The sequence below is a fragment of the Pinus tabuliformis genome, chromosome 7, assembly GCF_031772625.1.
Source record: "Pinus tabuliformis cultivar Carrire ecotype Pingquan chromosome 7, CPIR1, whole genome shotgun sequence".
Lineage (NCBI taxonomy): Eukaryota > Viridiplantae > Streptophyta > Pinopsida > Pinales > Pinaceae > Pinus > Pinus tabuliformis.
In genome coordinates, this window is record NC_142293.1 from 38,320,465 (window position 1) to 38,346,266 (window position 25,802).

The 25,802-nt window shown below is 38.6% G+C and overlaps 1 protein-coding gene across 4 annotated transcripts in view; it reads right to left on the reverse strand.

The window, feature by feature from the left end:
• Nucleotides 1-25,802, reverse strand: part of LOC149245128 (putative phosphopantothenoylcysteine decarboxylase) — a 176,636-nt gene that overhangs the window by 55,663 nt on the left and 95,171 nt on the right. For 3 of the 4 annotated variants that reach the window (XM_089457661.1, XM_089457660.1, XM_089457663.1), the window contains one exon: nt 8,662-9,052. In XM_089457661.1, the coding sequence (XP_089313787.1) occupies nt 8,662-9,039 (378 nt within the window). In that variant the 5' untranslated portion in view covers nt 9,040-9,052. Of the gene's footprint in view, nt 1-8,661; nt 9,053-9,597; nt 9,895-25,802 lie in introns of all 4 variants that reach the window. The other variant, XM_089457662.1, reaches the window with a different exon arrangement.

The following is a 25,802-nucleotide window of genomic DNA, read 5'->3' on the forward strand; positions in this document are numbered from 1 at the left end:
CCTTAACATTCCGAAACCTAACCCTAGAAGATGAAACGCCAAATTGTGGGCCCCGTTTGGGTAAATTGGTACATCAATTTCCCGGGGTCGTAACTTTGGCATACGATCTCCGTTTGACACGCACGATAGCTCGTTAGAAAGATCTATCCGAGTACTACCACTTTGGGAGGCAACATGGGTCCATGGACCCATGTTGCCCCAGATTCCCAAAAAAACGTCGTTTAGGGCCTCAAAACGGCTCCGGAAGTTTAGGACCCGAAAAACTGCTAAAAATAGTAAATTGTGCTACAATTTAGGAAACTGAAAAGACTGAAAGAGACAGTTGTGGGGGTCCAAATGGGTTGGTGGGTGGCCACCAACATCCACCTGGATCATCCACGCATATCTAAACCCGTAGCTGTTGTTGTCATTTCTCCCGCTACTCCCTCAACCTGCAGCCTCTCTGTCATTCTCCTTCACTCCACGCAGCCTCATCCCTGTGAGCTCTTATCACTGCGTCTTCTGCTCTTTCCCCCATCCCTCCTCCCGTCCATATTTCCTCGTAGCTGACTCATTCGGCCTAAGCATCTCCCTTCCATCGCTACCTGATCTCTCTACCGTCGTTCCTGCCTTCTGTCGAGCCTTTCAAACCTGCATAGCATACCATATGCTTTCCATGATTTTTTATGTTCTACATATGCTTTAGGTCACGTTTCATTTTTATTTATTTTAGGTTAGTTTCTTTTAGATAGTTCGATTTGTTTTTCTTATGAAATTTCATTTTTTGATTTTATTTGTTTTGACTTGTCTTTAAAAGAAATTGGAAAAAAGGAAATTCGATTTTAATTTTTTACTTTTTTTCATTTGATCTCGATTTTCTATTTTTTTTGGTTTGATTTTGATTTTCTTATCTTTTTTTAATTTTTTTATTTTTATTAAAATTCAAAGAAATCTTTAAAATCAAAAACATTTAAAAATCCTAAAAAAATTAAAATTCTCAAAATTAAATTTAAAAAAAAAAAAAAACATTAAAATTTCTTAGGAATTGACTTAAAAGAAGTAAATTAAAGGGGTTTGCTTTCACATTAAAAAAAAATTATGTGGCCTATTTCCCATTAAAATTTTAATTTGTTTAATCCTTTGATTCACTTCAATTTATTTATTTATCACATTGAAGTTATTGCCTAAGGAATAATTAAAATTTAAACCTAAAGTTCCTTAGTATTATTTGGTGATTAAATGCATTTTTTATATTTCTCTATGGTCAAGATGTTATAAATGTTTTAAATTATATTGGAGATAGGAGAAAATTTATTAATTCTAGATCTTAGTCATTAACGAAAATCATTAGAACTGGAATCTCTTGCCATGATTGTCATTATTCGTCACATATTGGAAAATTGTTCGGGATAATTTTACTTAATCTACGGTTAATTGAACATAAAGGCATTGGTCTGTAGTTATTTATATCTTGTAATCATGTCTTATCTTGTCCATCTATCGTAATTCACCGAGGCTTGCTTTAAATTCATCAAGTTGTTCATCATTAAAATCTCCTAGAGCTCGTGTTCCACAGGGTTTCTCATCCATTTACCTTAGGGACTACCCCCCTTGACTTGCCTAGGATAGAGTCTAAACGAAGTGAGTAAGGATCAAGAGTGACAGCCCCTACTCTGAGCATTGTCGCGGTGCCTAGGAACTTTGTGCGACAACACTGCCACTGTCTTCAAATGAAGTTCGATGCCATATATTCACAAGAGAATTAGATACCTAGTAGTTTTTGACTAAATGACAAAACCAAAATTACAAATGATATCCCGGCTACCTTCAAATATGGTTATATAGATATGATTCAGGTGTATATGATATTGAGGATGTCTTAATTCATGTATATAAGCCTTCAGAGACCTACACCTTATAACAAGCAGCCACAAGAATATACACAATCCTGCCTTAACACTGATCAATACTAGACAAGAGAAACTACCCAAATGCAAGCTTAAAAAACTGCATAAACTAAAGACCGGACGTAAAAAAATATATAAAAAAAAAAAAAAAAAAAAAAAAAAAAAATCTCAAACCTGTAGAACACAACAGGCTTACCACTGATTTGATGACACAACAGAATTCAGAGTGCAAGTTCTTACAGTTACACTAGGGCAGTCAACAAGACTTTAGTCATCAAAAGATCACTATTTTATTAGGACAGTCGAGATCATTTTACTATTTTAAAGTCATATCATTGTTCCAAATTAAGGTCATGTCAATGCGTCACAGTGATGCAAATGTATTACAAGATTTCTGTCGTATACACTATTAACCAACAAGGATTATGCAAAATACAACACTTTCCTAGGTGCCATGGTCTTGTCAATGCACAGTCCTAAACAAAAAACACAAGAGCCAATAATCCTTACTTGAAAGATTTCGCTGCCCTAGCTTTACTACCCCTTGCCTCAGGAATCTGAATCTTCCATCAGATAGTCTGAACACTTTAGAGAAAGATAGTCCGCACACTTTAGAGATAAGATCAAGATGACCAAAAATTTCAAATGATATGTTTGTGTATTGAGAATGTTATGTTTGGATATTAGAATAGGTCCCTTTTTATAGTGTTTTGTTAGGCTTAGAGAGGGATTCTAAGTGTTAGACGTTGGAGGAGCTTCATGAAATTTAGGCCATAGTGCATTAAAATATTCAAGTATATCTTTTTAAAAAGTTAGGAGGACCGCAGCACTAGACTTAAGCTTAGGCTTAGGTAGATTATTATAGGAATGTTTTTATAAATTAGAGAAGGGTTTTCTAAGTGATCGTTGGTTGAGAATAGGAATTTACTTTGAGAGTTGACTACCAAATATTCATAATTTATTAATTAAATTATGTCTAAAGTAAAGAAGTTGTTAGCTTTATGGAGGAGAGATAAGGGTTATTAATTAATGAAGGACCCTTCTTGTGAGCACAAAATGGTTTGATATCCATCCTTAAAATCATTTCTCCATGAGAGATGATGTGGAACCCTTAGACTTGATTTTTATGCTCATAACCAATAAAATATGCCAAGTCACCACCCCTTGGGGTTTTAGCCCAGAAACTGGGGTTTTTACCTTCAAACTCAATTATCTCTCTAATCAAGAGGAACCACATGGCGTACCACATATCACTGGAAAGATCTCGACGAGGAGAATCCAATGATGTGGATCTCCAAGCGAAACTCAATGTTTTGACCCTTCAAAAAACCCTTGACAAAGTCGGGGTACATCCTTAGTCCAGGGAACCCAAACCCTAGGACTTGGGTTTTTAACCATCCAACAATATAGTTGTCATCTTGATGTAATCCGACAATTACTAAGAAGCGTTCATTAACCATTTGACATCAATGACTGGTGTTTTTGGTCAAAGTCAAACCCAGTCAACTCCATGGGTTGACATCAATGACAACACCATCCAACACCACCAATTGTCAATCCGATCCTTTCCGATCCTCTTTGCAACTGCAACTCGGATCTGGATTTCTTGGCTAGAAATTTGTCAAGGCAGCGACTCCCTCTACCTTGGTTTTGTCCCGTTAGGTACTGTTCTGCTTCAACAGCAACAGCACCCCACTAGCTTCCCAATCCACAATCTGCCCACAACTCACTAGGCCCTGACAACTAAAGAAACTGAGCCTTTCAACTCTGCGCAATCCCGGCAATGGCTAAATCACTCCCCTGGCCAACTGCGTCAAGCCTACCTGACTAAGTAGGATGACGTGGCTCTTCGTGAGCCTCTTATGCCTCTCTCTGCCTCTGTGCTAGCCCTTGCTCTAGCTCGAAATGATGATGCAGGCCCTCTGCGTCACTCCTCTGTTGCCTTCTGTTTAGGAACAACTCTGTCTCTCGGGACAGCTGTTTCTGCTGCAAATTTTCTGATTTATGTTGGTGCCTTCAGTTCTCCTGTGATCTGCAATGCTCTGATACCATGTTGATTTTTCTGAATCTAACACATCAGAAATTCCTACTGCATTATCTAGTTTATTTCACATACTTGTTTATTCCTTAACAAGTTATTTAACCATATAAATACTGAAAATAAACACAAATGTAGTCTCAACTCATATATAGATCATCAACTGAAATAATAGACAAACACACAAGGGACACCGTTATTTTTGGACAATCGTCCCCGAAAAACCCAATGTGGGAATACTGGTGCAGCAGTTATGAGGGTTTTATTATTATGCATATTTCTTGACTCTTGAGTACAACTAGGGTGCCAAACTGGCTCACTTAACAGAGATTTCTACACGGCAGTAGTACCTCTTCTCAGAAGCAGATATTCAGCTTCTCAGCACTAGTCTGCCCCACGAAAATCCTTCCGGCGCTTCTCCAAGGCTCTGCATCAGCCCTGCTAGCCTCTGCGTAGCTCTGGAACCCCCTGCATCAACCCTCTACCTCTCTGCGTCAGCTCTCTGGCCTTTTGCGTCACCCACGCAGGCCCCTCAGCCTCTGTGCAATCTCTAGCTGCCTCTGCATGGCTCCTGTTGCCTCTGCGTAGCCTCCTCAATCACTGCGCTGACCCTCTAGCACTATCTTTGCCTCTCTGCTATGTACTCACTGCCCCTCGCTGCAACTCAGATCACTTGTTCGAATTTTCTCAGCAAACCTCGCTCCAGAAAATCGAACTCACTGATCAATCTTGGTGTGTCTCCAACTGACCCTCAAGCCTCCTCTTATACTTTTCATATTGAGTCTTCAACGGTCGAGATTAAGTCCCTAATCAACGGCTATGATTAGATTTGGCTTCATCCATGTCATTTAAAACATTCTCACCCAGTTTTATATTAATACCCATTAATATTTTAATTTTCCTAAGTTTAGACTTAGGAACCCCATTAAAAATATTAATTATTTTAATATCTCTCTAATCGAGTGGAATTTCCCCAAACCATTTCTGAGTCTTGGAGATCTCATGTGCTTTAGCCTCTCCACCAATTTTCAAGGCTAGAGCACATCTAATGCTACCACAAATCAACACATAATTTATTTTTGACTCAAAAATAATTCTTTTTACGTCGTTCGAAAGCCCAAGAAGGATCTAATAAAATATACAATGACTCTATTGACTCTTTATTTATCCTAGGAGTCCTCAATGGGGACTTTGACTAATAAAATGTTGACTCAAGCATGAAACCCGTGCTTTAATAAGTCATTGTAACAATAATAAAAATTCTTTTGACAAATACATTTTATGAAGACCGAACCTAGTTACATTTTTCAACACTCCCTCTTAACTAAGGAGGTATTCATACGAAATATTTCAAACTATATGAACTATGAAGAGTTTAGGCACCACAATGCCATGGACTAGATTCTTGACTAGGGAAATCTGTGCAATTGGGACTAAGATGGACTAAAGCTTTCAGCTTTTCTAGGAACCATCAGGCTTACTTGTTAACCATCAACCCAGGGATCTAGGTGTGTATCCAAGGTCAGAGCTCCAAGACCAACGTCACCCTCCCTACTTTGGGAACTAGACATCAACTCATAGTGTCGGCCAGATGTCCTCCTAGGCAATGTGTCTCACACACAAGGCCTCAACAAATCTCTTCCAAACTTTTATCATCATCAACAAAATCAGCAATATCAACTAAAGCAAGCATGCTTCTAAGATACTCAAACTTCTTATTAGGAAGAGACTTTGTTAGTATATCAGCTACCTGATCGTCTGTCGGGACATACTATAGCTTTACGATCCCATCCTGCACCAAGTTCCTAATATAGTGGAACTTATTGTTGATATGCTTTGTCCCAACATGGAACACGAGATCTCTATACATCTTGATACAACTAAGATTATCACAATTAACCACAGTGGGATCTAGAGGCTTCTCAAACAAATCTGTCAGAAGCTTCCTCAACCATACAGCCTCCTTTCCTACTTCAGATGCAGCCACGTGCTCTGCTTCAGCACTACTCAAAGCAACTGGATCTTGCTTTCTACTCATCCATGAGATCATAGCAGATCCCAAACTAAAGCATCCTCCGGTAGTGCTTCTTCCATCGGTCTCACTGCCACCCCAATCTGAATCTGTGAAACCAAACAACTTGACTTCCTTGCTATTGTAATTTAGGCAGTGATGTATCGTACCACGAAGATATCTCAATATATGCTTGGCAGCTATCCAGTGATCATGATGAGGCTCCAACTGAAACTGACTGAGGATGTTCACAGCAAAACATATATCTGGCCTAGTATTTACCAGATACATCAGAGAGCCTACCAACTAACGACAGGGGGTAGGATGCACAAGACATGAGTCGGAGCTCCTCAACTTCTTGAGATTGGTGATCATAAGAGTAGTCATGGCCTTGGAATCCATCATCCCAAATTTCTGCAACTTGATGATGTACTTTCCTTGCACCAAATATATCTCCCCGGGATTTTTCCATAATTCCAGACCTAGGTAATAGTGCATTAGCCCTAGATCCTTCATCTCAAATTCAGTTACCAACATCTTCTTACATTCTTTTCTCTACACCTGTGATGAATAGATCATCCACATACAATAGAATAATGACTGGCTCATTATTCATGACCTTGATGTAGAGATTAGGATCAGCGGAACTCTTGACGAACCCAGTTCTTAGAAAGCATGCATCCATTCTTGCATACCATGCCCTAGGAGCTTGCCTCATCCATACAAGGCCTTCTTGAGTCTACAGACATCGAGTGTCCCTGCTATTTTCTCCAAAGCCTTCAGGTTGCTCAATGTATACTTCCTCATCGATGGTGTTGTTCAGAAATGTTGTCTTCACGTCCATTTGATGGATGTTCCATCCCATTGTAGCAGCCAACAAAACCAAAGATCTAATGGTAGCAATAGGTGAAAAGGTTTCTTCATAATCTATGCCTTCCTTTTGAGAGAAAACTCTTGTAACAAATCTGGCCTTATATTTATCTATGCTTCCATCAACCGTGTGTTTGATCTTGTAGATCCATTTCGAGGTGACAACCAATTTGTCATTGTCACTAGTGTCATGAACTGCTGGAACAGCCGGAAAAGTTGATGCAGAGCGCAGAAGAGGTGACTCAGAAATAGCCGAGGTTAGCCAATCTTGTGCCAGATCAACCAATATTCTGCTAGGTGTAGTGAAGTAAAACTCACTCAGATTTTCCACCAGTATTTTCTCTGTAAAGGATTGCTAGATGAGCATCATAGATTTGTATTCAAATATTTCTCTTGCATAATAATAAAACCCTCAGAGCTGTTGCACCGGTTTTCCCGCATTGGGTTTTTCCGATGACTATTGTGTCCAAAAATAAGTGTGTCTTGTATATCTTGTTCTTTGCTCTGTTTTTGTTTCATGAGATCAAATATTTAATTAGTGTAGGCTACAGAAGTAATTTGCTTCAATATTTAGAAGAATAACTTGATGAATGTAATTTAAAAATAACTTGATGAATGTAATTTAAAAAAAAATCAAGTAGGTGAAGTAGATTCATATTTTCTGCAGTAGGGGTTCCTTGGACTAGGAATTTTCACACTCATAATATTTTACATAAATCACTTTACATGCTTTGCCATGTGAGCTACCCCCAGGGGTTTTCTTCTTATCATACTTATGTAAGGATTTAATAATGAATATAATAATCACATAGGAATATCCCTAGTTTCTTTGTTGTTTCATTTCTACATTTGTTTTCCATTTTTTTATCAAACGGAGTTGTAGATTGGGAACCACAATTCATCCATAAAACAGCTCCTCCACATCTATATTGATGAGTGACACCCTTAGCACTCCAATAATTTATTCTATATCTTATTTTCAGCAAACATATTGGGGTAAATTGCATTAAACTAATTCCTTTTACATTAAGTACACACCCAAGTGATGCATGCATTAATTAAGTTCTTTCATGTAAGAGTTTAAATGTGGTAAACTAACCCTTTTCAACCATATAGCCTACCTCAAATAGTTGATTGTAACACACTAGTTCTTTCATTTATTTAATGTTTCATGACTACAGTATCCCTTAGATTGATAGGCACTAGTCTCACATCATCCCATTTCCTTGTTACCCTCATTTCCCTTTCATTTCCTTTCGATACCCCCTATTCCATTTACATTACCACATACCATTACAATGACCATTTTCTTTTATCACGGCTTACTCTTCATTTTTCACTCTTAGCCCCCACTCCATAGTCATGATATTCACATTCTTAGGGAAGCTCCCCTTGAGTTGAAGAACAGTTAACCAAAAAAGAGAGGAAGAGCTACTGAGGTCACAGTGGATAGCATTCCTGAGTTGCACAAGACTAGCCCCTTGGTGCTTGGAGCATTACACTTTTTATGAGTGCTAGACTTTGCTGTAACAGTGCACTAGAACACCATTTTAGACAAAATTTGAGGAATTTCTGCAATTCTTTATACAGACGTCGATCTTGATATCATTACTTTAAAAATGAAAAGCAAGTTCAAAATATGTGATTAATGAACCAACTATTTATTGTGGAAACACTTAAATATGAGCATGTACAGCAATGGTTTGCAAAAGACAGAATTAAATAAATGATACAAATTATCGTATAGTATATGGTATGAAAGGAAAAAACACGCTAAATTCAATTTATACTATGCAAAGTTACGATGCGTCAAAAACAAGTACACATCTATAGACCATTCTACGAATTTATTTTACCTTGGCTAGAGTATTTGCTGACAGAGGAGCAATTACCATGGCCTCTGCCCATTGCCTCAGTTGTATATGCAGCACGTTGTCCCCAATCTTTCTCCAACTAGACCATTCATCATCATCAGTATATAATTTAACATCTCCTGGTAAAGACATTCTGTCAATGAATGGTAAAGCAGATTTTGTTGCAACTGCTTTCACCTCTGCCCACTCAGACAGACAGTGGGCAAGAATTCCAAATTTTATAGCTGCCACACTGCCACTAGCTGCAAGAATGATGCGTGGCTTACGCGACACTCTCTCGTCATTTGCAGGTCCTCCTGTTTGCGAGTTCATGCCCTCAATGGCATTTTGAACTAGTGAGTTCATATTTATAAGTGTCATTATCAAAACCTAACTGCACGGCACAAACAGAAACATGAATTATATGCAATACAGCTAACAAACTTTCATCAAATCAGCTTAGTGTCTTTTGCTAATAATTGTACTTCTGACTATCGAAATAAATTAATCAATTATAAATATGACATGTTATAAGATGCATTATTACTAATTCTGTAAACTCCTAGAGTTCACCTTTCCACACCTTGAAATAGGTAAAAAAGACAGGTTCTTATATTGCAAAACATCAAAGGTTACTTTATCTCTAATAATAATTAGAGATGGCAAAGCAAGCCATGATCAACATATTATGGTAGAGCTTTCATCAGCAAGGATCACTCTGTTGGAAATTCTCAGAGGGGTGAATCAGTGTTTCACTTACAATTTGTTAATTTTTCTTTTACAGAGAATTAATTAATTTCAGCATCAGATCAAAGCATAAATCAACACCTTTCAACAACGCAAAGTATCAAAAGACAATAGACACAAGATTTTTAGGTGGCAACCCTTCCGGGAGAAAAGCCGCTCAACACTTATTAATATATGTCCTTTAAAGATTACCTCAATGGAAAGCTCCAACTTTCAAGATTCTCCAGCTACAAGTGGAAGGAGGCTCCAACCCCTTAATTTATCAACTACAACTGAAAGGACACTCAAATGCCCTAGTTTACCAGCTCCAACTGGAAGGACGCTTCAATGCCCTATCCAAGCTCCAACCTGCCCTAGCACCACCTTGCCACCCTGAAGTGTTCTCAGGCTCCAAGCAAGCTAAAGGATACTTCACTCTCCTACCTTGTGCCACCTTGCCACCCTGATCAACCGGCGGACCACGTTTCACAATTTTTAGACTGGATCCACCTGTGCTCAATATCAATATAAAAGAAACGGTGATACGACCTCTGCTCAACAATCAAATACCAAAACTCTACTCAACTATCAAGCTGATCTTTGTAATTGTTATATTCAAAATCGAAAATTTACAACAAATAACATAAACATGTACGAGGAATGGCAACCATAAACAAATACCGCACATGCATATCAAAACACCAGGAAAATAAAGCAAGACAGTTGAACCATTGTATTAATGAATAATGACAATGGAACCTGGGGCATGCTACTGCACGCTATGTGAAACCCAGGTGAGAGTGTAATGGCCCAAATGTAGTAATGACTCAACCAAGTCTGCACTCTGCCCAAGGGGACATGAGTAATTGCTCTGAAAGGTGCCTGAAATAAGATGAAACTGGGAGAGCCGCCTCCACGCGAGAACCCCAGGAAAACCCAAAAATAACTCACGAGCCCAAGGGGTGGAAATCATCCCAAAGTGAATTGCGCCCTCCTCTAATAATTTATATTGCTAGTTGTTGGATGGAACTAGGAATTATGCCCTCATAAGTGCTTAGAAAATTTTGCAAAATTAATCCTAGCCTCCTCTCACCAAACCCACCAAAACCCAGAAAGGGTTTGGGCTGAATCCAACGTGCCTCTATGACCCCAAGCAGTGCGTGTGGCTCCAACTAGTTAGCAGAGTGTGTTGTAGGAAGGAATCTGTTGTAGAATGGCTCAAACCGCTGCTGGAAATTTTCCTCAAACCCACTGCAAATCGTTGCACCAAGTTTCTTTATTTCTTCTTGTTGATTTGGGGTAGCATCGAATGTGCTCTAGCCACGAAATTTGGTGGAGAGGCTAAGGCACATGAGATCTCCAATACCCAGAAAGGGTTTGGGCAGATTCTAAACAGTTTGGGAGATATTAAAATAATTAATATTTTTAATGGAGTCCCTAAGTCTAAACTTAGGGAAATTAAAATATTAATGTGAATTAATATAAAACTGTGTTAGAATGGTCCAAAAGTCATGGATCAAGCCAGATCTAATCTTAGTCATTAATTAGAGACTTAATCTCGGCCGTTGATCTGTCAACGAGAAAAGTATAAGAGGAGGCTTGAGGGTCACTTGGAGAACACACCAAGAGATCAAGATTTCGACTTTCTGGGACTGGGTTTGCTGAAAAAGTTGAGAGAGTGATCTGGAGTTGCAGTTGAGGGGCAATGAATACAGAAGCAGAGAGACAGAGATAGTGTCGGGAGGATCAGCGTAGCAGCCGGGAAAGTTGACGCGGAGGGCAGAAGTCGGAACTGTCGGGAACAACCGGAACTGTCGGGAACGCTAATGCAGAGGGCAGAAGCCGAAACTGCCGGGAACAGCCGGAACTGCCAGGGACTGTCGGAACTGTCGGGGAAGCTGATGCAAAGGGTAGAAGCCGGAACTGTCGGGAAAGCTGACGCAAAGGGCAGAACCCGGAACTGCCGCGAACAGTCGGAACTGCCGAGAAGGCTAACGCAGCGGATAAAAGAGGCTGACACAGTCCCTAGAGGCTGACGCTGGGTTTTTTCGTGGGGCAAATTGGAGCTGAGGAGCTGCCGGAGTGTTTATCCAGGGTTTCAGCCGGAGCATCTGTCTCCAAAGGAGAGGTACTACTGCCGAGATTTTTCTTTGTTGGGTGAGCCGGATTTGGCACCCAGATTGTATTCTGAAACTGCTTAATAAATCAAACCCTCAAATAGCTGCACCAGTTTTCCCGCATTGGGTTTTTCCGGGGACATTAATCCAAAAATAACGGTGTCATTTGTGTGCTTGTTTCTGTTTCCTTCAGTTGATGATCTGTAATGTGTTGAGCATGTACTTGTGTTTATTTTCAGTATTTACATGGTAAATAACTTGTTAATTAATCAGAACAAGTAGGAAGGAATAAATTAGAAAGCACATGGAGGGTTTCTAGCTGTTAGACTTAGAAACTTCAACACTCCTTGGCCAACTCCCACAAAAGTTCCCTGCTCTCTATGATTGCGCAGTAGATGTCTACTGACCCCTGCGTAGGCCTAGACTTTGGACAATTCAGCCCTCCAAAATGCAGCACTCTAAGCCTTGCAAAATACCAAGAGGAAACTTGCCCTTCCAATGGATAATTTCTTGCAAGATCTTTAGCCTAATCTCCACTTCTTTCTGGTTCCTCTCAACCCACGAACTCTCTTTCTACACCCTAGGAAAAACACACCCAAGTTGATGAATGATCTACAAATTAGCTCCTCAAACACATGGAACAAACTCCCTCTTATCTCCTAGGGTGACATGTAGAGGTGGAATTCCTGCTTGGCTAAACAGCTCCAGAAAACTTGTGTTTAGAAGTAAAGTTGTCAAAATATCCCAAATGGAGGCCTCCTTGCCTTATTCATAGAAGTTGATCGTCTCTCCCTTGGTGGACCCCATTTTCCACTAATTTGCACCCTTTCCTTTCTCTCTCTTCATCCACAAGTGTGAATAATCTCTAGAGGTTGAATTGTCTCCTTTTTGTGGTCCCCACATTCCACTAAGGTTGTAATTTATCCTATTCTCCTAAGTCCTCATGTCTCCCATATCAAAATTGTCTCTTATGCCTGAATTGCAAAATTGTGTTATGCTTAGCACCACCCCAAGGATCCCCACTGAACTCCTCAGATGAAAAACCAAAATTAGGGACATTACAGTCCTCCTCGCCAAAAATTGTTTGTCCTCAAGCAATGCCTAAACAAGCACCCCCATTATCTGCTGGCCCAAACAATCATTGTAGGCAATACTAGGGTCCCAAATGTGCCACTAAGTCATCCTTGCCCCATGCACTATCCTGTCATAAAGGATTCCATCGATACCAAGATCCCAAGCCATCCCAATCAACATGAAGCACCCCTTGCTCCACTCACTATCCAACTCCACATACTATCCATGAGTAGAGCATCGCGATAATATAAAATCCTAATCAACTCCTCGTGAAGTTGCCCTACTGAGTAGTCGATATAATGCACTTCAGGACTAGGACCCTAAAGATACAATCCAACCCCTGTGAAGATGAATCTTCGCTCACATGAACTCCCACTGATCTCCTTTTGTTGGTCATCCCAACATGTTAGTGAGGTCCCCCAAGCCAACAGCAAACCACTAAAACCCAATGGAAGATCTAAAGCATATTCCCCTGTAGGAATCAGCGCATCCCTAAGGGTAGTTGAACTGCTAAGTCTTGTGATGTCAGGATCCCATGCCCATCGCAGTCTAAATTTGTCCTACTGGTACCGCAACACCTTGGTCATGACTGACTGCCCAACATGCATGTACTGGAGCCTCCTCTCTTGTAACTCTCGACCACAATATCGGTAACGATCAAAGCTCTGCTCATCCTGCCAAGGCAACTCAACAATGCCAGAGCCTACCACTCCATGGCTAGCCCTAGTCATGAGCAACAACCTGCCTCGCCATAAGATGAAAGCCTCAGTGATTCCCCATGTGCCAACCAGAGAATGAACTGGATCCCCTACTATCATGGTCGTACTCACCAAGAAGTGGAGTGTCCCACCAATCAACTAGATCCCTGGATCCCATAGCCACACTGGAGGTCCACAATTCCCAAACCTCCCTACCTGGTGTTGTTACCTACTAATTGTTGGGACCCTCCCATGCCTCATCTCCGACCCCTGTATGCATCCAATAGGTGGGCACCAAGCATCAAGAATTTGTCCCACATATGTTAAATTGTTCTGCTCCTGCTAGACCACACAGCGATATCTGCTACCCCAACTCTTGATGATGCACCCGACCACTGCCTGGAATCTAGATACCCTCTGTTGATTTGGGGTAGCATCAGATGTGCTTTAGCCACGAAATTTGGTGGAGAGGTTGGGGCACATGAGATCTCCAATACCCAGAAAGGGTTTGGGTAGACTCTAAACAGATCAAGACATTAAAATAATTAATATTTTTAATGGAGTGCCTAAGTCTAAACTTAGAGAAAATAAAATATTAATGTGTATTAATATGAATCTGTGTTAAAGTGGTCCAAAAGACATGGATCAAGCCAGATCTAATCTTAGCCGTTGATTAGGGACTAATCTCAGCCGTTGAGATGTCAACAGCAAAAGTAAAAGAGGAGGCTTGAGGGTCACTTGGAGAGTACACCAGATGATCAGTCATTCTATTCTCTAGAGCGAGGTTTGCTAAGAGAGATAGAATCAGTGATCAGGAGAGCAACTGAGGGGCATTGAGTACAGAGAAACAGAGAAGGCAGAGATTATGCCGGGAGAGCAGCACAGCAGCCAAGGAGGGTGATGCAGAGCCAACAAGGGCTCACGCAGGGCCACACAGAGGCAGCCAACTGCTGCGCAGAGCACTAAAAGGGCCAACGCAACTGATGCAGAGGCTCCCAGAGTTGACGTAGGGCCTCCTGGGGCTGACACAGGGCTAGAAAGGCTGACGTAGGGCCATCGTGAGACAGAGAGGGGCTGACGCAATCTAGTTTGGGCAGACGCTTGGGTTGCAGAGCAGTTTTGTGCTGAGGAGCTGCCGGAAGGGTTTTCCTGGGTTTTAGCCAAGAGATTTCTCTCAAACTGTGAGGTATAGCTGCTAATGAAATTCTCTGTTGGGTAGGCCAATTTCAGCACCTAGATTGTACTCTGATTTTGCTTAATAAGAAAACCCTCAGATAGCTGCACCAGTTTTGCCGCATTGGGTTTTTCCGAGGATATTGGTCCAAAAATAATGGTGTCATGTGGTGTGTTTGTTCTTGTTTCTTTTAGTTACTGATCTGTAATATGTTGAGCATGCACTGGTGTTTATTTTCAGTATTTACTTTGTAAATAACTTGTTAAAGAAAAATAACAAGTAGGTAGGAATAAATCAGAAAATGTGCATGAAGGGTTTCTAAACTAAGTAAACTTAGAAACTTCAACACCCTCATGTAGAAGAAATCTACCATCCCTTGTACCTCAAGCCCACCTAACACCTCGGGTTGTCCTGCCGAAAATTCACCATGCAGCGCCCTCACGGCCACCTCCCTAAGTATGAACTCAAGGGTGGAGCAAACGCTACCTATGTAGCAAGCCACACTCCCCAAGCCTATAGTTGTCAGTTCATGCCCTGACCAAACGCCTCTGTTGAAAAGTCTCTCCCTGGATACTCTGTGTCCCAAGTAACTGTCTCAAGTGAGACTCCCGTGTCCTGCTGCTCACAATGGAGGCATCAAGGAGCAACATCCAACTCCTTTGTGCCTACAAACAAGGTGGAAGTGGGACAGACGAGAGAGTCCCCATGGATATCATCAAATGATGCTCATTCGTGTCCTCATCGATCCTGGGTGAGCGACACCCAATGGCACACATGTCGTCCCTATCATGCAATCTCTCTGGAGGTAACACTCCAAGATCCCAATGGGCAGCGTCACATAGCACTATGTGCTGCCAAGCATCCCTGTGCATCCCTGCATATAAACATGTATCTCCATGCCCCTTGGCACACAACTACACCCGAGTTGCACCCCTATATGGATTGTTGGATGCCACTACTGGCTGCCATATTATCCTGAATCAACTGGCATCCTCTATGAGTTGTCTCTCCATGCGAAAAAGCAAAGTGATGGTGACAGGATGTATCCATGAGGCATAGAGCTTGAGACCTTAATTCGCACTCCAGTTTTTTTGCATTTTCACCTCCTCACTCTTCCATATTTCTGCTGGAGATTGTTGCTGATTTTTGTAGCATCGGATATGTTCTAGCCACGAAATTTGTGGAGAGGCTAGAATACATGTATTCTCCAAAACCTAGAAATTGTTTCTGGAAATTCCACCTAGAGAAGACTTAATGAAAATAATTAACTTTTTTTTAATGGTTCCTAAGTCTAAACTTAGGAAATTTGGTTAATTAAAGGGTATTAATTAAGTCATGGTGAGAATCTTTTAGAAGAAGACATGGATTGATTTCTAATTAATCTTAGCCATCGATTATGTTTTAATCTTGGTCGTTGGCGCTCCAACAAAAGATTATAAGAAGAAGTCGATAGGTAGATGGAGAACACACCAGGGTAGATACTCAATTGCTCAAATAGTTCGATTTTCTCAGTTGCTGAAGTTTGGCAAGAGAAAATCGAGTCAAAGAGTGAGTTGCAGGTGGGAGAGAGAGGGCATCAGCATAGTCTGAGAGTGCAGGACAAATCTAGAGGGGGCAGCACAGAGGAGGGACACAGATCATCAACACAGAGGATTGACGCAAGGCCTACGCAGTCACTATGCAGAGGGTGACGTAGAAAGGCCAGCAAAAGGGCAAGAGGTCCTCTTCGAGGTCAGCAAAACATTGTGGAGTGTGAGAAATTCACTAGTAAATTTCTCTCAGTGATTCATCCTCTATTTTGTCTATCAGTGCTTTGTATAGATATTATTACTGAATATTAATAAAAGACACCCTCATCTGCTACACCGGTTTTCCCAATTGGGTTTTTCCGGGGACAATTGCCCAAAAATAATTGTGTCACTGTGGTTATAGATGTGCTAGTATTTTCCTTGTATTTACTTTTCGCATAATTTTATTTGTGAAGGCTACAGTGTATGTAGTTTGATATTTGTCGTAGAAAAATGCAAATAATTTGTTTAAGTAATTTAACAAATAGAAGAAATGTTATCAGTGACTGCAGTAGGATTCGAGATCACCGAATTTTCACAATTTTTGCTTAGGATTTTGTGTTATGTTCAGCCCTCTGCATCGATTTCCCTTCATTCCTTCCTCCTGTTCATTTATACTACAACAACAATATTAAGCTACATATTGTTGTGTGTCGGCCACCAGGATCAGGACATTCCTCTTTGAGAGATAGCTAGATCTACCCAAGTATTTAGATCTGTGTGTTTGCTAGAGTATACCTTGGTGAAGGGCCATTGAACCAATATCTGAATTATCTTATTTCAATTTATGTGACATATGGAGTGCAGCAAAAAACCCTCAGATAATATTCAAAATCACTCCTCTTGGATGCCCTAGGCACCGACCCTTTCCTTCAACCGGGGGTTGTCACTAGGAGGCTTCTACATCTTCTAAAGCAATTTTGTGACAGGAAATAGAAAAATCTACAACATAGGGGTTAAAAATGTGTTCTAGACCTTGAAAACCTAGTTTTCCTAAGTTTAGCGGAAAAAGTGGCAATAATTAAACCAAAAATTAAATAAAAGGAGAAAAATAAATATCCACACATGCCAAATGATGTGGAAATGAGGTGGAAAATCATGGAGGATTTAAAGTGAAGCCTCAAGGTGATGTGGACTCCTAAAATCAAGGAAAAGACATGTTCTCCAAGAAAATCGAATTTTTGGAGGGGACCACAAGTTTCCCAAGGAAAACGCATTTATTATGGAGGGGAATTCAAATTGCCTTGATGAGTCATCTTTTGGTGGGCTTTGACTTGGAGTTTCACTAGAGATGAGTGGAGAGTAGTCTCCTACCACTCCCATATACACTTGTCCCTCCTCAACAATGAGTTAGCTCCTCTCAAGGATTGTGTGGGCCTCTCTGGGGAATTCGAATTGCATGAGAGAGCTTTGGGATTGTCATCATCACACTTGGCATTTGGTTCTTCATTGGGATCTCCACCCATTCTCCTATATAATTGAGCCTTGGGCTCTCATATTGTATCTTTTGCAACGAGCTATTGTGCTTGGGGAAGCTCTGCTTCTATGTACTCTTGTTCTTCATTTGAATAAAAAGACTTTGGGGTTCATTCATGATTGTTATTCCATTGGAGCATGTGCTTGGTTCATTGATGGTATAATCCTCTCTACTTGTGCCTTTGAGTTGTATTTCATTTGCTCATATGCTTTTATAGAATTGTAGATGTATAGCTATCTTACATTTACAATTGGTTTATGAATATGCTCTAGGTGTAGACTACCTCTAGTTGTTTTCATATAAATTTCTAGAGTTATCTCACCATTGTTTATTGATTTAATCCATATGAGCTAATGTGTGTTGGAAGTTTTGTAGAGGATCATTGTTGAATCAACTAGCAAGCGTGAGGGGAAGTCTTCAAGAGACCAACCCACTCTTGGCATTGTTTTCAAGGAGCTCTCATCGTTATTTGAATTTCATAAGTCTAATCTTTAGAAGTACTTGTTCTTGCAGGGTTTTCTTTTACATAGTTTATGCATAAGTCAAAATATCAAAAAATCTTTCATATATTTTGATCTTGTGCTTTCATCTCTTTATCTAGCTAATTAAGAGCTTCTTATAAGCTAGACAAGTGATGGGGTCTTTGTTGAAAAGTGTAACTAGGTTTGATCTTCATAATGACATGTGTAATGATGATTTTATGTAATTGATGTAAAGAAGAAAAATAAAATTAATTTTGTAATGCTTGAATCATGGGTTTCATGATCAAGGAATTTTATTTTTAGTCAAAACTCCCATTGCGAGTGATTACGTTTGGTCATCAAGTCATTAAATTTCAATGTCAAAGTTTGAAGACCCATTTTGGGCATGTAATTCATTGTAAAAGAATTATTATTAGCCCTCCAAGACCTTGTCACAAGCTCTTCTTCATGTCGGCCTAAGGATGCTTCCAGAATGACAAGTCGGCTTACCTATATCACAAGTCAGCTTATATTGATGGACGAAACACTATATATAGGGCAACTCGGCCTCCATTTGAGAACAAGAAATTCGGTTAAGCAATTCTAAAGAAGAAGAAGTGCGAAGACATCAAGAAAGAAGCCTCATCATCAAGCGAAGGAGAAAGGAAGTCAACCGAGTCAATTTCTGATCTGTTTTAGGGCTCATCTCTTCCACGTGCGAAATTACAGTGTTGTCTACTGCCGACAAAAAGGTCGAGGTATTACAGTCATATTGAGAGGATTGTTTTGGGAGAAAACAAGGAAGATCCCAAGCCAAATTGCCAAGGAAGAACTCTCCTTCTAGAGCGAGGAAAATCAAGAGTCAAAATTGGTCAATCTCATGTGCGAGGGTTTTTGAATTAGGGCCTAAAGTTGCAGATCTATTCCAAGGGACCAAAATTTTGAAGGATAGTCGAGAAGAAGGAAGAAGAAAGGAGTTTGACTATCGTCAACTCAAGGAAGAAGATGTTAGTTTTTGTAGCATCGAATGTGTTCTAGCCACGAAATTTGGTGGAGAGGCTAGAATACATGTATTCTCCAAAACCCAGAAATCGTTTCTAGAAATTCTACCTAGAGACGACTTATTTAAAATAATTAATCAGTGTTTAATATTTCCTAAGTCTAAACTTAGGAAATATGATTAATTAAAGGGTATTAATTAAGTCATGGAGAGAATTTTTTAGAAAAAGACTTGGATCAATTTCTAGTTAATCTTAGCCATCGATTAAGTTTTAATCATGGTCATTGATGTCTCAACGAGAGATTATAAGAAGAAACTCGATGGGGCTTAGAGAACACACACCAGCAGTGACTCAATTGCCCAGGTAGATCGATTTTCTCAATGGCTGAAGTTTAGCAGAGGAGATAGAGCCAGAGGGTGAGTTTCAGGAGAGAGAGAGAGGGTATCAGCAGTGGTCCAGGAAGTGCAAGACGAATTCCAGAGACAGCGTGAGGAGAGACGCAATCCACTAGAGCACTGCGCAGAGGGTGACGCAAAGACACCAGCATATGGACAGAGGGTCCATCTCGAGGTCAGGGAGTCGCCGTGGAGAATGAGAAATTTTTCACTAAATTTCTCTCAATATTTTTCCTTTGTTTTGTTGTCTGAATTCTTGTACTTGAATTTCTGCTGAAGAATTAATAAAGAAACCATCATCTGCTACACTGGTTTTCCCACATTGGGTTTTTTTGGGGACGATTGTCCAAAAATAACTATGTCAATATTTTTTATGTGTACTAGAATTTCTCTAATTTTCCAGCATTTAACTTTCCGTAGTATTTATTTTGTGAAGGTTGCAGTGTATGTAATTTGATATTTGTCGTAGCACACAGCAAGTAAATTGTTTAATCGAATTAGCAATTAGAAGAATTAACATCAATTGTTGCAATAGGATTCCAGGTTTCGGAATTTTCACATGGTATCAAAGCAAGGTTGGAAGTCGGAGAGCTCAGTGGCAGAAGGGAAGAGGAATTTTGAAGCTCGGCATAGCCAACAGTTCGAAACCCTCAAAGGCAGCACAATTCCTTTGGCCAAGAAGGTCGTTTTTTTGAGGAAAAGTTTATTTCTCTGAGAGAGTTGACAGAGAATAAATTTTACAGATCAAAGATTACCAGAGGCAGAGGGAGAAGTAGTATTTTCCTTGTAGAGCAGATCTTCAGCTGGGACGCAGTTATTTTTTAGCAGTTTGCTGGTGCAGAATAGCGTCAGAAGGAAAGGAGAAATAGCACAGAAAATCATGGATAGAATCACCAATCAAGAAGCCTCAGAATTATCTTCCAGGTTGGAGGATAAGTTCACATGCTTGTCAGGTTCAGCATCATCTGGTGTCTGGTATATTGATAGTGGAGCTTCAGCTCATATGACAGGAGTTAGAGAATATTTCTCTAGCTATCAAGAGGAGCAAATGGACTTCTAGATCACTATGGGCAACAAACTAAATGTACTCCGACAGGGAGAGGCAACATAGAATTTCAGACAGAAACAGGGACCAGCACCAGTGCTACTAATGTACTACATGTGCCAAGATTGGGTATGAACCTAATTTCAGTGCACCAATTACAGGACAAGGGGTATGATGTATGCTTCATGGGGACGAAAGTGTATGTCAAACACTCTAGCTGGAAGAAGGTGAGACAGATAGGAGCACAGAGCAACAGGTTATACAGGTTGCAGCTCAATTCTCCAATGGCACGGATAGGCAGTAATAATAGCAGTGAGAAGGAGTTGAACGAGCTATGGCACAAGAGGATGGGACATTTACACCATGGAGCACTTAGGATGCTCAAAGAAACTGTATCGGGAGTTCCAGTTCTCAGCACAGAGCACAATGATGTGTGTAGAGGATGCGTATTTGGGAAGTATGCAAAGGCGGCATTTCGTAGAAGTGAGAGCAGAGTAACTGGAGTGTTAGGATTGATACACTCATATATTTCTGGTCCCATGTCCACTAGAGCTCTTAGCCGTGGCGAATAATTCGTCACCTTTATTGATAATCATTCCAAGAAGACTTGGATCTATTTCTTAAAGACAAAAGATGAGGTCTTTGATCGGTTCAGAGAGTTCAAGGCTCTCGTAGAGAACGCGACGGGGAAAAAGATCAAGGTGCTACGTTCAGATAATGGTGGAGAATACACAGATAAAGACTTCACAGACTTTTGCACAAAGAAAGGCATCTAAAGAGAATGGACAACTCCATATAATCCTCAGCAGAATGGACTAGCGAAGCGAAAGAACAAAACAATAGTTGGGGATGCAAAGGCTATGATGTAAGACTAGGATTTGCTTAGATTCTTATGGGCAAAGGCATACCGAGAAAATCGACTAACTTTTGGTTTTGGCGTATTGAACTTTAGGATTAGATTATTGCTCAAGCGGCAACTCCATTGAATTCAAATTTTGCAAGAGTTTTTACTAAGAGAAATCCAAGTGGTTTAGTTAGCCCCACTCCTGATCCTAAAAAGGTTATTAGAGAGAGGTTTAATAGACTTTCTCATAGTAGAACTCTTGCTAATCATGGGCAAGAGGCTATTTCTAATATTCATTTGCTTTTTCAAGAACAAATAGAGTCAAGCATCATGAATGATCTTTTTGCTCCTTGTAATTTTACTAACATAAATGGCTATCCTCTCAATATCCCTGACAAGGCTATTGAAAAGTTTCCTTCTTTTCAAGGTAACAATGTCATTAGTGATGCATCACATGTGAAGAACTTCAATATTTGCACCTTTAAATTGTGTAACACTGTGAACTATGAGGATGTGAAGAGACGTTTTATTCTCTGTTAAGAAAATGATGCTCTTGATTGGCTCAATGAGCAACCTACTAACTCTTACGACTCCTTGCAAGCAATCATCAATGCTTTCATACAAAAATTTGGAGAGAAGAAAGAAAATAGTCACTTGATCAATGCCATTAGCAACATGAAGAAAAATGAGAATGAAACCATGGAGGAATTTAACAAGAGATCTAATGAATTGGTGAAAAGCATGTCTGCTACTATTAAACCTCCTGATAAATTTCTTTTTTGCTCATATTTGGATGCTTTTGGTGTTGATATTGCTTATGAGTTGAGGAGGAAAGTGTAACGACCAAAAGTCGTATACGCAGCGGAAATCTTATAATTCATATAAAATTAATAAATATATATATAAATATAATAATAATAAATAATAAATAATTATCTAATGGTTAGTTAGTTAGTAATGAAAAGGCATGTCTTAGAGACATGACCATTCATGAAGAGGTATCTGCCTAGCATATATAAGCAGGCCCTCACCCTCATTGTAATCATCTTACATCAATTCAATATACAGTTACATGTCTTACAATGGACATTTATGTCTTTGAAGTATTTTAAAGATTTCCACTGTGTATACGACTTTTGGTCGTTACATTGGTATCAAAGCAATCCTCTAAGTACACGAACTGTGTTCATTACATTGGTATTGGAGCCACGTTGGTAGATCCCGGCATTTGGCCATCAACTTGTCATTGCAACTAAAGTGTTTCGCTACATGAGTTGGAGTTTCTCCATTTTCGGTCAATTCCTCGGCAACTTAAAAAAAAAAAGAGTTAAAATAAAGAATTGGAAAAAAAATTATAAAAGAAAAGAGTTAAATAAAAAGAATTATTTAATTAAAAAAAGGCCTTTGGCCATTGACATTTCAATGATTCTAGAAAAAAAATAGTCTGATGTAAATTTTAAAGGAGAACATTCATATATAGAAAAAGATTCTACATTATTGATCAAAAATGCATGATAAAGTCAAAAGGGAATCTTTCCAAATATCTTTAAAACTATATGTAAGAGAAGCAAGAGCAGATAAGATTATCTTGATTTTTCATTAAGTGGTTTACAAGATCGTGGTTTTAGCAATCCATGTATTTTCAAGGTAAGAGAAAAACAAAAGGAATACAAAATCTCTTTATGTACATGGTAAGTTTTACTTTTTACATGGAGAAAATTAACCGAGTCAAAGGCACATAAGTGGACATATATTTTATATTGTACCCCAAAGAGGTGAATAGCCACGTTTCACTAGAGTTGTAACTTTTCAAAAAAAAAATTATAAATATATATAGAAAAAACAAATTATAAAAAATAAATAAAACAAAATAAAGTTAAAAAGAAAAAAGAAAAAGAAAGTTAACAAAAGAATTATAAAAAAAAAAATTAAGAAAAAAAACGATTGTTTAGAATAAAATGTATATATATATATATATATATATATCATAGAAAAAATTATTAAAAAATAAATAAACGTAAGAAAAAACAAAAAACAAAATTAAAAAAAATCAACATATAAAAAAAACAAAGAATTAAAAAAATTAAAAATAATAATAAAAAAGGAGATATTACCTGCACAATGATCATCCACCACTGACAAAGCTCTGCCACATCTCAAGCCACTATCTACGACACAGGTTGCATATTCGAACACCATCCCTTCTGCGCAATGCCACAGGTGACATCGCTCCCACAAAACGTTAGATGTCGTAGCCAGTCGGCCTCTTGTTCCTCCCCCGTCCGACAACACTGTTGTCACAAATTTTGCCACACTACCTTCCTATGTCAGTCATTTCACAACACCCACAACACCCATCCACAGCCATTGGTCTGCCTATCCATCGCGTCTGTATGCCCATATTAATCTCTACCTTTAATCAACCAATTAATATATCTTATTTTCAATCATATAATATAAACGAAGGAAGGATTTTTGTTAAAGGAAAATATATGAAAGCGAAAGTATAGAGAGAATAATATATAACAAGTGAATATTTATAAGGTCGAAAAACAAGTTACTACACTCTTAAGGTTCATAAAGGAGAGTATTTTTTAGTAAATTAAAAGAAATGTCACTATTAAAGCATCATAATTAAAGTTAAAAATATATATATAAAAGGGTGAAATTCAAAAGTCACAAGTTCCACATCAAAGTTAAAACGGGTTTATTCAAAAATTCCCCAAACCTTATTTATAGGTGGATCTTTACACTTTGTATACTCATCCATTACGAAGGATACATAAGCTTATAATCGAAGTATCACTTTATAAAATTATTAGAGAAGACAAAGGAAAGCTAAACGAACATAAAAGGCAAGTGACTTTAGAAAATGAGAATTTTGAAGTTCTATTAAATAGTATTTGAGTACCTTTTCATTTAAGTACCAAATTACGAGTGCAAAAGAAAAGTTACATTTGAATCCAAAGATTATCTCAAAAAAAAAGTAATATGGAGTCAATTACTAAAGAAAAAAAGAATGGATTATAATCCGGAAACAAAGGAAGGAAAATTTTCCTATAAAAGTCTTCCAATCGTAGATTGTAAATTAATTACATTAAAATGGAAAACCCAACGGAAGGAAAATAATATTGCTATTAGCACAAGTGACAAAGAAAATTATATCAATTTTAACTTGGCGAATCAACTATTACTTCCAGAGTCAAGCATAGGAGAAAGAACAAATATTTTTTGCAAAAAAGAGTATCAAATTAATGATTTACAAGTAATGAGTATCAAATTAATGATTTACAAGTAATAATTGACCACTATGAATGCATCTCTCAATTTTGTGTCGTAACTATGTTTAACCCAAAGATTGACATAATTTTTGGTCAACCTTGATTTTTAAAAATTGGGTACGTTAATGCTAAACTTAGAAAAAAAGATTTTGATGTTTCCTTATAAGGAAAAAATGATCACATTCCAAGAAGTGACAATGAAGTAAAAGTCAAGATTTTCGTCATGAGAAGACTTTAAGGATATTTCAAAACTAATGTTTCAAGAAAATCCAGAAACAGTATCAAGGAAGCAAAAAGAGCTTGAAGAAATCATATCCAACAAAAACAAGGAAAATTCATGTTTGAAGGAGCATAATCAGAAACTACTTACACAAGTGAGAAAACATAAAGCTAGGAAACACCAGTTAGAACAAAAAAAGGAAATTTCTAAAAAGAAACTCAATGAAAGTCTATCAGGAAAAGGAGAGGAAAGTTTATGATTAAAGAACCTTAACCAAAGGTTATTAGAACAAATCAAGTGTTTAAAAGATGAAAAGTTTGAAAACCAAAATAAAGTTGACTCCGAAAATGAGGAACTCTTACGTCTCAAAACCATAATCAAATTCTAGTCACTCAAATTAAAAAACTTAAGGATGATAAAAAAACATTGAAAAACAAATTAGAAGAACTTATCACGAAAGAAGTGTCTAAGTTTTCAGTCCAAGTTGAAGATAAAGAAACGAATACCGATCCAATCAAAATCACAACCCAAGCAGAGGACAAACCTATTGAAGTGAAGACATATTCAAAATTTGTAGTTCAAACAATAGACTTTCCAAATGATGACTCAGTAATCAACTCAACAACAACGGCACCTAAAGGAATTCAAGGAACTACCACTAACATGATAAGGGAAAGTCCAACCAGAGGAACTTTTTATCGACATCTGAATCACAAGAGAAGACTTTTCAATCAATCTACGTACCAGTATCACTCAGAATGGAAACAACAAATTTACGTTCCAAAGAATACTGAAGTTTGCAAAATCCAATCCTATGAGAACAATTCATCACAAATTTCTAGTGACCAGAAGATTTCACAAAAAATTAATCTAGGATGGTCAAATCCATTTTTGATTCGACAATTTTATTTATCGCTCCAAGGATCATATCGTCTTGTAACAACGAAGATGACAATTCCATGACAAGCAGAAAAAAAAAACAAAAAACAAAAAACAAAAAAAAAAAAAAAAAAAAAAAAAAAAAAAATCCAACCTTTCATCAGTAAGCTTTGAGGACAAAGCT